The sequence below is a fragment of the Strongylocentrotus purpuratus genome, unplaced genomic scaffold (genome assembly GCF_000002235.5).
Source record: "Strongylocentrotus purpuratus isolate Spur 01 unplaced genomic scaffold, Spur_5.0 spur5_contig_865, whole genome shotgun sequence".
Taxonomy (NCBI): domain Eukaryota; kingdom Metazoa; phylum Echinodermata; class Echinoidea; order Camarodonta; family Strongylocentrotidae; genus Strongylocentrotus; species Strongylocentrotus purpuratus.
In genome coordinates, this window is record NW_022145574.1 from 1,044,383 (window position 1) to 1,058,190 (window position 13,808).

The following is a 13,808-nucleotide window of genomic DNA, read 5'->3' on the forward strand; positions in this document are numbered from 1 at the left end:
GTTCCATAGGATCTAGCGTAACATGTAAACTAAAATGTTTCAATACAACACATGTACACTGTAATATGTTTAAGGACCATATCAATATCTTTAGACTGTACTTTAGGGCTTTTGTTTGTTACAATTTTATATTTTATACTTTGCTTAGCATTTATAATTAAGAACAGTTCTACGTAATGCAACTCTTTTGAAGGAAAAGTCTTTATAGAGACATATATGGCTATTTTATTAGCATAAGATGTTTCTTATAAATGACAATTTACCACAACATATACAGTATATTTTTATTTTCAACAGAATTATTATCTGAATGTCTTTATCTTGTTATTCACCAGGTTCTTGTTAAGCAATTTTCAGTATCTTCATACATGTACTTGTATTTTGATTTTTGAGCTACGCTATCGCATGCATTTGAAATTCTTAACGTGTACAACTTGTATATCCATTATTGCACAAATCTTCTATACAACCTCATTTGCGTCCAGGATTTAATACCCGTGTCTACGTGGTGAACGGGAAGTATTCCAGATCGCCTTTGTCACCACTTTCCCACCATCTGACGATAATTCACAAAGTCTTCCAGTCGTATTCCAATACGACCACACCCATGGAAACACCTATTACATGTACATGAAATAGTTTTCAAAAAAATTGATCATTAGTAGCATTAAGTGTTCTTTGTGGTAGCTGAATGTCAAAGATGTTTCGAAATACGTGTACGAATCGGTATTCATTCATTTTCTATATAATATCTGTTGTATTTGTACTTTAGCAAATAGCAAGTGTATGTCACTCAGTACTTTTTTTGTGTTCATATATGCTGTAAATCTGTCGTGTATATCGTAGATAAATTAGAATTATATAACCATGATTCCTTTTTGTTCTGAACCCATTTAGGTATGCATGTTAATGTTAAAGGCAAATTATAGGCGATTTTAAATGAGGTTTGCTACATTTTGCTATGACTTTTGTGCTTTAAAGAAACTTGTTCTTCCCATATTCAAGTATTCTGTCTGTGTTCATCTTTGCAAATTGTCAACAGGTTAAATTGTTTGTATATTTAGGGTTATCTTGTTCTCAAAGTTGGAAAGCTGTGTTTAGTCCTAGTTTTTTATATTAAAGGTAGATCTCGGGTCATTTTGACTGAATTAGTAAAATCACCTTGTTTATGTCACAATACAATGAAGTGAACTCGCAGTACTTTGCAACAGACAAAATATGTTTTCTACTTTTTCATCATATTCCAAAAGCTTCTCTATATTTCTTTTGAATATACTGAATTTTATTCAGAACAAAGCTAAACATTTTTGGCATCGTATTGGTACATATTGGTCCTATGCTAGAATGTAAAGTATTACCATGAGGTTAAGGGTTACGTTTTAGGGTTAGCAATAACCCCTGGCTCTTTGACTCATTATCGATGCAAAAAGTGAATATGTTAGAGTGGGACAAATGGTGCATAGGACCATTAATGCATAGGGCCTATGGTGCACCTGACCTTTGGTACATTGTACCATTGGTGAAATATATGTAAGACCATTAATGCATCAGACTTTGGGTGCATAGGACCGTTAATGCATAGGGCTATTGGTGCACCTGACCTTTGGTACATTGTACCACTGGTGAAATACATGTAAGACAATCGGTGTATAAGACTATTAATGCATCAGACTTTTGGTGCATTAGACCATTAATGTATAGGGCCAATGGCGCACCTGACCTTGGGTACATTGCACCATTGGTGAAATACATGAAAGACCATTGGTGCAATGGACCATTGATACATTGTACCATTGATATTAATAGGACAATTGATGCATAATACCATGCAGTGGTACAGACCTTTGTTGCTTAGTGCCTCAGGTCAAATAACCATTGGCGCATGAGATCAGTAATGAGTTGGACCAATTAGGGTGTAATCAAACATCATTTATTCATTAAACCTTGATATTTATACCTTACATATGTACTCAAACTTCAGTTTTAGATCAAGAATTCAGTCTTTGAATGATTCTGCTTGAGGGTTGGTGAAGGAAAATTGCATGTAAGCATATATTGAGAAGCAAAAACTGTCCTTGCTTTATTACTTTTGTTGAATAGCTAAGTAAATTACACACAGATTATATTTTCATTTCATTTTACCTACATTGTATGAACTATGTACAAGTATAAAAGTTGTATGAAGTATAGTTACACTTTTATACTTTATTAAGGCTTGTTCATACATGCAATGGTTCACCGTTGGGATTTTTTCAAAGCGTTCTTATGCGTACTGCGCTTCATATTTGTACATCTTAACACACAGATGAGTGAGTTCACATAGGACTTTTTTTGCATGAAGCTACCTTTATCATTCCCGCATGCCATACATTAACATGTAGTTCACACACACACACACACACACACACACCAAAAATGATGTTTACAGTGGTTTATGTGAACAAGCCTTAATTTTTTATTTTGTTGCATTTCTCATAGTTACACAGCAGTTATATTTTGTACTCATTGCATACTCATATTGTTTATTACACAAGAAGTATTATGAAAAATATATCTTTGCTCAGTATATAGATTTAGATGCCTTTGTACTTGGAATTTATCATTTGAAGTGATGAGTTAGAGAGAGAGAGATCGAGAGCAAGAGAGAAAGTGGGGAGAAAGAAGGGGAAAGAGAGAGAGAGAGAGAGAGGGGTGAGGAAGGAGAGCGGGAGACAGAGAGTTGGGAGGGAATTATGAGAGAAAGAGAGAAAGGGAGTAGGTACTTCTCTTTCCCATCTTTTTTCTACTTTTATCTCTCTCTGCCCTATTTTTCGCTTCCTTCTATTCTTTCTCTGTAACCTTCTTTATGGACGTGTGTGTGTGTGTTGATGTACGGGTGCGGACTTGTATTATTTAAGTCCTTTACTTTGTATTGTTAATTTATGTGCATTATCTTGTTTGTTTGCAGGGCCCCGATTACAAGCATATTTCTGCTTCTTAGGGGTCCTAATTATAACCATTATATTGTATATTGTATATTGTATTTTCATTGTAAATTGTTTTTTGTACTGGTTGAATAAATGAAATGAAATGAGAGAATTAGAGAGAGTGTGGATGTAACGAGAGAGAGTGGGGAGAGAGAAAGGGAGGGAGGGAATCAGAGAGAGAGAGAGTGAGAGGGATGAGGAAGGGTGGGGGGCACAGTGCCCCCCCCCCCCACTTTTTCAAGTACCAAAAAAGTGCCCCTTAAACTTTGTAAGAAGTGCCACTTTTTACATAGGAAAAGTGCCCCTTTTACTTTGGCACGTACCACTTTTCCCTTGACGAATTCCCATTTTCCTTTGCAATAAGTATACATTTTCCAAGAGCCTTTTTTAATCTCTAGTAAGTTCCCCTTTTCAGGTACGAGAAGCGGCCCTTTTTACTTTTGATAAGCGCCCCACTTCACCTCTGATAATTGCCCTATTAAAATCCGAGAGGTTCTCCTTTCGCATTAACAAGTTCCCCTTTCCCTTTTAATAACTACCCCTTTTCCTTTTAATAAATACCCCTATTGAACACGAATAAGCGCACCTTAAATTTTACACACGTGCTCCCTTTCTTTTTTAATAAGTGCCCCTTTCCTTATGATAAGTGCCCCCATTAAAAAAGAGCCCCCTTTTACTTCTCATAAATGCCCCTTTTCATCTATGAAAATAGTTCCTTTTTATTCTCATAAGTGCCCCTTTTCTTCTCTTAGTGTTAATGACACTATTCAATTCTGAGAGATACTCGTTTTACTTTGACAAGTGCCCCTTCCCTCCGGATAAGTGCTCTTTTCATCTCTTATAAATGCCCCTTTTTTTGACACGTCCCCCTTTCCCTTCTTATATAAATGATCCTTTTCCTTCTTATAAGTGCCCCTTCCTCTTCTCATAATTACTCCTTTTCATCTTTGATAAGTGCCCCGTTTATTTTAACATGTGCCTCTTTTTCTTTTTATAAGAGCCACTTCCCCCTTCTCATAAATGCCCCCTTTCACCTCCGATAAATGCCCCTATTCAAATCCGATCGGTGCCCCTTTCCTTACAAAAAATACACGTTTCCCTTTTTCAATAGTGCCCTTTTCCATTCTCATAAGTGCCTCTCTTCATGTATGGTCAGTGCCCCTTTTCAGATGCGATAATTGCCCCTTTTCACATCTGATAATTACTATTTTAACAATGATATGTGCCCCTTTTCCCTTTCTAATAAGAAACCTATCCCTTTTTCATGAATGGCCTTTTCACTTTTTATAAATGCCGCTATCAAAATCTGATGGGTGCCTCTTCTCCGTCGACAAATGCCCATACCATTCGCATAAAATCCCTGTACATCCCTGGTGCTTGCCTCTTTTTTCTTTTTAGGTGTAAGAAGTTCACCTCTGATAATTAGCCTTTGTACTTGGACAAGTGCTCCTTTTTTTTCTCCTAATAAGTGTATTAACCCTTCCGATAAGTATCTTCTTTTCCTCCCATCATTAAACGTGCCCTAAATTTCAAGCGACTAAGAGCAATTACGGTAAAGCTCGCTCGCTCGCTACGCTCGCTCGTAGTTATAGATGTTTTAATAATGTAACTTATCAAAGGTCTTTTCAGTCTTCCGTTATGAGAATGTGCTTATCCTATCAGGATTGGGTTTTCCTCTTTATATATACTTTTTTTCACACTGCAACCCATAAGCAATATCTTACGTGATGTATAAAGAGAAACAAATGTTGAAATCACCCCTGATAATGTAATCACAATATATATAGGCCTACCAATGTCTACAAAATGCCCTTTTTTGTCGGGTACCCCCCCCCCCTCCCTCCCCACAAATGAAATGCTTCCAGCTGCCCAGCAGCGACTGAAAAGGGGTGAAATAACTACCATTCAATCCTCTCTGGAAGAAATTCGACGTTTAACAATTTGAAATAAACAAATTATTATCATTTATCATGAAAGTCGACCCCCCCCCCAAAAAAAAGCCTTGAAAATCATGGAACTGCCAGTGATCCTTCCCTGCTTCCCCCAAAGTGTTGAGACTAGTCTCAACATTTTTTTTTTTTTTTTTTTGGGGGGGGGGGGGGCTAGGGCAGATTGCTAAAAAAAAGGGGGATCAAAGAAAATGAGAATGCATGCACCCCATTACCCCCTCCCCCATTTCCACCCAGCTAATATAATACATATATATATAGGCCTACCAGCGTGTATTGTTTTTATTGTCATAAATTTGGGGTTCTCATAATCTGGTGCTCTCTCTGATGACTCCCCCCCCCCCCCCCCCCCCGCCCCCCCCCCCCCGGCCGCGGTACGAGAAAACACCATATATAATTATATTTATTTGTTTTGGTGGGGATCGAGGGGGGGGGGGAGGCATCTTCCTCGCAACAATAGGCAATGTACGTGAGTGAGTTTGAGTGAGTTTGAGTGAGTTTGAGTGAGTTTGAAGTTTATTATCCAAAACAAAAAGTACATCAATATAACAATCAAATGTGAATGATTAATTAACATTGAAAGGATAAATGGGACCAGAAAATAGCATTTAATGCTAATCGTGTCTAGTACCACTAACACACAAAAAGTATCACAGCAATAAACGAGAATGTAATGAATAAATATGAATAACTAGTGAATTCATACCTAAGCTACAAACTATTCTACATCTAGGGTAAATGTGTTCTGTGCTTATATACAAAGCTTTGGTATTTTACACTAAATAAAAGATGAAGAATTATATAACAAAATATTTACAAAAAGGCAAGAACCTTGGTTCTAAGTTATAACGTAACGTAACGTAACGTAACCAAATGTAATGCATAAAGTCTTTGTGAAGTGCCTCAATACAAATTATTTCATTCATCTGATAAGACTTTCAATAGTCAGAATGCAAACTGCATAAGTGTTGCTTGGTACACGTAGGTCAAGCCATTATGTTTGTCCTGAAACTGGCAACAAACAATGTATGCAGTTCAGATTCTGTCTATTGAAATACTATTATTCTTATTAGGTGAATGAAATAATTTGTATTGAGGCACTTCACAAAGACTGATGCATTCAATTTGGTTACATTACGAAAATGGCCTATTAACGTTAGTGATCACCTATTGGGGTCGCACATGCACCTGCACATTTATAGAATGTGTGAATTGTCCTGGGGCGGGTTCCTAGAAACCGTCATAAGTCTAACTTCTTGACTATCCAATTGAAACGCGTGTTAATTCTATAAAACACGTTTCAATAGGATAGTCAAGAAGTTAGACTTATGACGGTTTCTAGGAACCCGCCCCTGTTCACCAACAAGTGCTCTCTCCTGTCGAGGACCCAACACCAGGCGTGCATGCAATATATCGCTCCAGCTAGCTAGACGCCCGGGAATCCTGCAATTTGATAAAAGTCCTGTACCCTTTCCACATCCTCGCCAGTTTGGAATTTGATGAACTGCATTAAGAATAGAAATTAACGTAAGTTATTGTAAGTTTCGCTATAGAGAAAGTGCTATAACTAAAAAGTAAAATTCTCACGAGTGGGGCTGTGGTGATAGTGTGTGTTTAATTAGCTAACCTTGCTGACTGCCCGACTGGTAAACTGCCGCGAGCCCGGCTGAGAAACGGGTCGGTCTAGCAAGTGCTTGATCCCCGCGCCCCACTACCAAGTTTTGTACCATTTAGGAAGAGTCTTCTGAATCTAATAAATGTGATGCCATCCTATATCGGGCCAATACATATGGGCATTGCCATAACAAACTAGCTATAGACTTGGCTAAGTGGATCTTGATTATAGTGATATCTATTTTAATATAGTCATTAATATTAGACTGCAGTTTTGCAACAACTAGTTTTCTTCTTTGAGTTGAGTCTACTGCATGGGAGTCTGCCTCCTTCACAGTTGAAGATTCTTGCAGACTGATGAGTGTGTGTGTGCATAGGCGCCGGAAGTGGGGGGGGGGGGGGGGCAGTTGCCCCCCCCCCTCCCCCAATCAAAAAAGTGGGGGGCAAAAAGCATTTTTGCCCCCCAAAAACGCCCCCCCCCCTCCAAAAAAAAACAAAGAAGCAGTAAAGGAGTAACATGGTTTGTATTTTTAACCCAAAAGAACATAACAATATTAATAACCTGAATTAAATCACATATACAATTCCATTCAAAGAAAAGGAAAGTTCACAATAATTAAATTTTGCGCATGCCACCTACGGTATTTATCAATGGAGGTCTTTATAATAGCGATATGCGCGTATCGTGGACATATTGTGCGAGAATGGGAAAGCGTGTCTTGATTTTTTTGTGATAGGGGTGAGAAGACATGAGCCCCTGAACGATGGCGTACTAATGGGGCAGGGAAAAAAATAATATTTATTTTTCGGGGGCTACTTTTCAAGTTTGCCCGCATGAATATAACATTCTTAAACTTGTTTTGCATTGAACTCTATGCAAATTTATGGGGGCTCTTTTCTTATTTTCAGGGGCTCTTTTGGGCATTTCGGGGGCTAATTCGCCCTGAGCCCCCGTGTATTTTTTTCACTGTAATGGGGGGAGGGATGTATTTCTTATTCGATACCAGTGATTTACATATGTTGCCGTTATGATATGATTTTCCAGTATTTTTTCTCCATTTTTTTGTAAGTCATAGGACCCCACCAAGGGCCCTAAGGCTGGCCCCTAGTTGCTCATCCGACCGTAATGAAGTGCCTGATAGAAAAGGGCACTTATTTGGAAGGAAAATGGACACGTGTCAAAATAAAAGGGACACTTATAAAAAGGAGAGGAGTAATTTTTACAAAGGAATAGGGGGAAGTATCAAGGTAAAAGGTTCATATCTGAATATGCCTAAAACCTAAAATATGCCTAAAACCCCTGAGCTTCCCGGGGCTAGGCCCTTGGTTAGGCGGCCCCTGGATGCTCATCTGAATGTAATTTAATGCCTAAGACCCCTGAGCTTAAGAGAGCTTTGCCCTCTGGACCCCACACCAATTAATGGCCTGCATGCCAGCGTCACAAAAAAGGTATCAAAATATGCTTATCTGACCGTAATTAAATGCTTAAAACACCTGAGCTTCCAGAGGCTGCGCCCCCTGCACCCAAATTTCCTAAAACCCCTGAGCTTCATGGGGCTCCACCCCTTGACCCCCGCCGGGACTTTGCCCCTGGACCACAGGCCAATTTACGCTCCCTTTGCTTCGCTCGCTTTGCTCTACCTGATTGTGAATACTTTAGCCCCCCCCCCCCCACTTTGAAAAACGCTCTGCGGGGCCTGCATGTAACATCTGACCCCCCCAAACGTTTTTGCCTATTACGCCACTGCTCCCTCGTCCCTTGCAATTCGTCCCCCCCCCCCCCCCCCCCGGGGTCATGAAAAGAAATTGGTGCCCCTAAACATGGTGCAAGTAAAAAGTTCCCGGACTTAATGGCAGCCTCCCATCAGGCATTGACGGAAGACATTAGCGGATGTGGCACACATTGTTCCTGAGGACAGGTTATTCCAAGTCCTCACAGTCCTGGGAAAGAAGGACTACTTATGTTGCTCAGTTCTTGAACGGGGGACTTGGTATATGTTCTTGGACACTCCTGGTGGGTCTTGTGACAGGATTAATGTAGGGTGCTGTGTCGAGTGCTACCAGGTTGTTGTGAGGCTTGTACAGCATCACCATTTAGGGTGAATCTAGCGGCCCGTCTTTGTACCATTTTTATCTGGTGGATGTGGTTTTTCGAGGAGGGATCCCACATTGTGGCACTGCACTCAACGAGTTGTCTGACTAGCTTTGTATATAGGCAGTACTCTTCAAGTCTGGTGAGTTGAATCGGAGATTTCGTCGGAGGAAGGCGAAAGTGTTGTTTGCTTTCTGGCATATACTTGTGATGTGTTCGTCCCATTTCAAGTCAGATGTGATTGTGATGCCAAGGTACTTGACTGATGCACTTCTTCCAGTGGTGTGTTGTTCAGGATGTACTGGTGTCGCTCTTCCTGGACACTGTGATGGCCTTGCACTTGTCCGTATTGAGCTCCATCATCCATTCATAGGACCATTCAGCAAGTCTATTGAGGTCCTCCTGTAGTTCGAGAGTTTCTTGTCTGCCCTTGATTCCTAGGTAGATCGTCGGCGAAGAGAAGTACCGGAGAGGGGAGCTTGTCTGGCAGGTCTTTGAAGTAGTAAAGGAATAGAGAGGGACCCAGGACATCCAGAGCCTTGAGGTACTCCTGAGTCTTCATCAAACCCAGGTGATGCATGGCCTAAATACTAGAACAACTAATTGCTGGGTTTGATGGTGAAAAAAGTTGGTGATCCACCTGTTGCTTTTGCCTCTCCATAGTAGTCCAGCTTAGTAGTCTCTGGTGACCGACCTTGTCGAAGGCTTAATTGTTGAAGTCCATGACAAGGACATCAGTTTGCAGTCCTAGCTCCATGTTCTTGTGGAGGTCTCTGACGAATCCCAGTAGTGCATGTGAGGGGATCGGCGATAGTTGCTTGGATTGGTTCCGAGGCCTTTCTTGTAGACAGGCACCACGTTTGCTTTGTGCAAGTCATCTGGTATCTCTCCGGTCTCGTACACAAGTCTGTAGATGCTGCCGAGGATGGGAGCAATGACCCCAGATAGTTTCTTTGGGTTGCATATTGGAGGTCATCTCTGAGGAGGTTCTCAAGGTATTGTACTCCTCTCCTGGTGAAGCGATATGCCTTCCGAATCTTAGCATTGTTTAAATCTTGCAGCAGGTTCTCTCTTGGCAGGAAGACTCTCCTTTCTCTTGAAACCATTTTGTTGCTATGACTATGAGCACTTACGCAGGACTTTAAGAACAACCTATGATTTTAAGGACACCCCAAAACCTGTTGTAAAGTTACGCACGACTTGTTGCACTTACGAACAACTCAAATCTTTATAAAACTGCCTACCGGTAGTTGTTTATAAACAACTCTACAAAGGACTTTAAAGTTAAAGACCAATTCTGGTCATGCGATTGCATTGTGAAAGAAACGTTGCGGAATCGATCAGAAAAGGTTGGTCATCTAGTATATAAGTATTGGTGTGTACTGCAAGGTTCTGGAATCATCAAAATGATAAGAAATTTGTCCCAGTCTTGGTAAAGTTACAAGCACTGTACACAGAAAGATGTATATGGGACTACGTGACACGTGCGCGAAAGCTATCAGGTCCAAATAGATATAATAATTTACCAAATATATCAATTAGTAGGCGGGTTCCCGGCTAAATTTGTATCACCATGTACGTATTAGTCAAAACATATTCTTTCACATGATTGGTAATGAGAGCTTTCGTTCATTTTTTTTTTTAGAGGGTGGCGTTTCCAAAACTGATCTTAACCTTTAAGAACAACTCGGGGCACTTATGCACGACTCCGGCACTTACAGGGTCCAAGATGCTACTTATAAGCATCATTATTTGCAGATTGGTGTGATGATCTGAATATTAAAGATTTGTGAGGTCGCAGTGCGGAAAATCACTTTTCACAAAGAGGGGAAAAGGTTGAATTATTTGAAAGGGAAAAGGGGCACGTGTCAAAATAAATGGGGCATTTAAAAAATGGGGAGGAGTAATTTTTACAAAGGAATAGGGGCAAGTATCAAGGTAAAAGGGTTCCCTCTCATATCTGAATAGGGGCAATTATCAGAGGTACAGGGGGCACTTATCAGAGGTGGTAAGGGGCAGTAAATTACAAGCATGTGGAATGGGTACCTTTTTGAAAGAAAAAGGGTCACTTTTGTTAAGTAAAAGAGGGCACTTAGCTACCCTATGTAAACAGGGACATTTCCTGAGTGCTTGAAAAAAATTGGGAGGGGGGGGGGGGGGGGGGAATGGGCACTTACAAAGGAAAAGGGGCAAGTATCAAGGTAATTAAATAACGAGTTTCTTCTCAGATTTGAATACCGGTAGGGACATTTTTGTAATACTTGATAATGTGTGGGGAGGAGGAGGCACTTTTTACAAAGGAAAAGGTGCACTTATTTTAAAAGGGAAAAGGGCACTTATTTGAAAGGAAAAGCGATGTTGGTTGTTTGGCAACTGATGATGATTTGACATTTTTATGATGATGATTTTTACAGGTACAGGTTAATTTTTGGGACATTTTGCGATTTTCATGTACCGGTACGTGTTCATGCTTTTTAAAAATGTAAGTTTATAAAGCAGACCGGTAATCATTCTATTCTCGAATATTCTTGCTTTTTCATTCAGGCGTTACAGACAAGCATACGCCATGGCAAGCTGCAAAAAAGATCACCTGATGTGTCCAATATGTATTGACATCATCAAAAACGCTACGATATTGAATTGCGGTCATACCTTCTGTCAAGGGTGTCTAGCAAAGATCAACTACAATGTTGCCAGACGATGCTTGTCGTGTCCGGTGTGCCGAGCAGAGACGACGTGTACTAAAGGCCGGTCGGGTATCGAGGGACTCCCCCGAAATGTCATCATCAACAGTCTTGTGGCTGACTACCAGATGTCTCTCAATTCGGCGAAAGCGTGCCCCTTCCACAAAGAGCATGAGAAGGAATTCTTCTGCCTGGAATGCAAAGTGCACATCTGTGTGAGATGCGTGGTCACCAGGCATCTGAACCATCCAATGGAAACTAAAGAGGATTTCGAAAGGGAGATCCAGGAAAAGATAGACTGTCTCATGCAACGTGGCCAGGCTAAGAAAGAAGACATGGAAAAAGTGATCGCATCTGCAGAGGCACCAAAAGCACAAGTGGCCTCTGCAGTGGTCAATCTGGAGCATCGTATCAAGAATGCATTTGCCAGGAAATCAAGGCTTTTGAAGGAAAATGAAACCTTCTTACTGGAGGAAATTCATATGTTGCAGAGAAGCTATAACAGCATCATTGATGACGACACAATGCCGTATAAGCAGGTTGTTGAGGATATCAATCGAGCCTTGACGGTGATCACAGCCGATGATCCAGGAAGCCTGGAAGCAGACAGCCTGGCTAGTCACACCATGGTGTGCAACGATTTGGATGAACTCCTCAACAAAGCCCTTGCCAAAATTGATGCTGAGGTAACGGGGTGCGTCAAGGAGGCCGTGATGAATGCAGAATTCCACCCGCTAGGAGACGCGCTGCTGAAACTTGGTATGGTCAAGACCAAGAAGAATTAGATGAAAGTCTTGAGGGATGTTCAGCTGCCGTGTTTGGCGGAGGGGTTGGCAGCGCAAACACAGAGGACACAGTGAATGTTGAACTTTGGTTCAAGGAAGGTGACTGCATGGAAAATTGAGAATGCGATGATGATGTATTTCAGTTCACGGAAATGAATACAAGGAAGTTTCAGAGTGTGATGATGATAGATTTGGGTACAAGGAAGCTGACATTGAGGTAATGTGGGACATCGCCAAACTATCCTACTGACAATCAGCTGTGTCCCACGGAGCTCACACTGTCACGGTCTACAACTTGAAAGACATACTGACGCATTCCAAGTACCGATGCATCAGTGTAACAAAATGATATCTGTTGACTTTGGGGACATTTTTCCTCTTTATTTTTCTTCAAAACATTACAACGTGACACTACATGATTTAGATTATATTTCTTTGTTAGAAAATTTGCTTTTTAGGTTAAGATCGTTATTGATGGGGGAGGGAAGGGGTACATGTACATGAAAAAGTCAAAATGAAAAAGTAGCATGAAGTGTTCCTTGTGTTAGCTCATCTTAGCTGAATGTCAAAGATGTTTCCAAAAAAATGTACGAATCGGTATTCATTTATTTTCTTTATAGTATCTGTTGTATTTGTACTTTAGCAAATAGCAAGTGTATGTCACTCAGTACTTGTTTTGTGTTCATATAAACATGTTTATGCTGTATATCTGTCGTGTATATCGTAGATAAATTCGAATTATAGAACCGTGATTCCTTTTTGCTCTGAACCCATTTAGGGTCATTTTGACTGAATAAAAATTTTACCTTGTTCTCGTCACAGTACAAGAAATGAACACGGAGTACTTTGCAACAGACAAAATTTGTTTTCTACTTTTTCATCATACTCCAAAAGCTTCTCTTTATTTCTTTTGAATATAATGAAGTTAATTTAGAACAAAGCTAAACATTTTTGACATCGTATTGGTACATATTGGTCCTTGTATGAAAAGTGTTTTTTAACCATGAGGTTCAGGGTTATTACGTTTAGGGTTAGCAACAACCCCTAGCTCTTTAACTCATTATCAATGCAAAAAGTGAATATGTTTAGAGTAGGACCAATGCAATGGTGCATAGGACCATTAATGCATCGGACTGTTGGTGCATAAGACCATTAATGCATAGGGCCAATGGCGCATCTGACCTTTGGTACATTGTACCATTGGTGAAATACATGTAAGACCATTGGTGTATAATATAAGACCATTGATGCATCAGACTTTTGGTGCATAAGACTATTAATGCATCAGACTATTTGGTGCATAGGACCATTAATGCATAGGTCCAATTGCGCACCTGACCTTTGGTACATTGTACCATTGGTGCAATACATGTAAGACCATTGGTGCAATGGACCATCAGTGCATCAGAATATTGGTGCATAAGACCATTGGTGCAATGGACCATTGATGCATTGGACCAGTGATATAACCGGTAATAGAAAGATCGAAGCATAATACCAGTGGTACAGACCAATGGTACATTGGTTGATTGGTGTATTGGGACCAATATTGCATAGTACCTTGGGTCAAAGGACCATTGGCGCATAAGATTAGTGGCGCATAGGACCAACTAGGGTTAATCAAACATTAAGTTATTCCTTAAACCTTGATTTTATACCTTACATATGATGTGTACTTCAAACTTCAATTTATATCAGCTTAAGTTTCATTTTGGTGC

General features: G+C 40.3%; 1 protein-coding gene across 2 annotated transcripts; it reads left to right on the forward strand.

Moving 5' to 3' along the window:
* The first annotated feature begins 6,220 nt into the window (after positions 1-6,220).
* On the forward strand, positions 6,221-12,606 carry LOC581048 (E3 ubiquitin-protein ligase TRIM31). 2 transcript variants are annotated; one of them, XM_011667970.2, is made up of 2 exons: positions 6,221-6,452; positions 11,166-12,606. In XM_011667970.2, the coding sequence occupies exon 2, from the start codon at positions 11,188-11,190 to the stop codon at positions 12,088-12,090; it is 903 nt and encodes a 300-aa protein (XP_011666272.1). In that variant the 5' UTR covers positions 6,221-6,452; positions 11,166-11,187; the 3' UTR covers positions 12,091-12,606. The 2 variants fall into 2 exon arrangements, with proteins under 2 accessions (XP_011666272.1, XP_003730049.1); XM_003730001.3 differs by having other exon boundaries at positions 6,222-6,442.
* Positions 12,607-13,808: the final 1,202 nt, after the last annotated feature.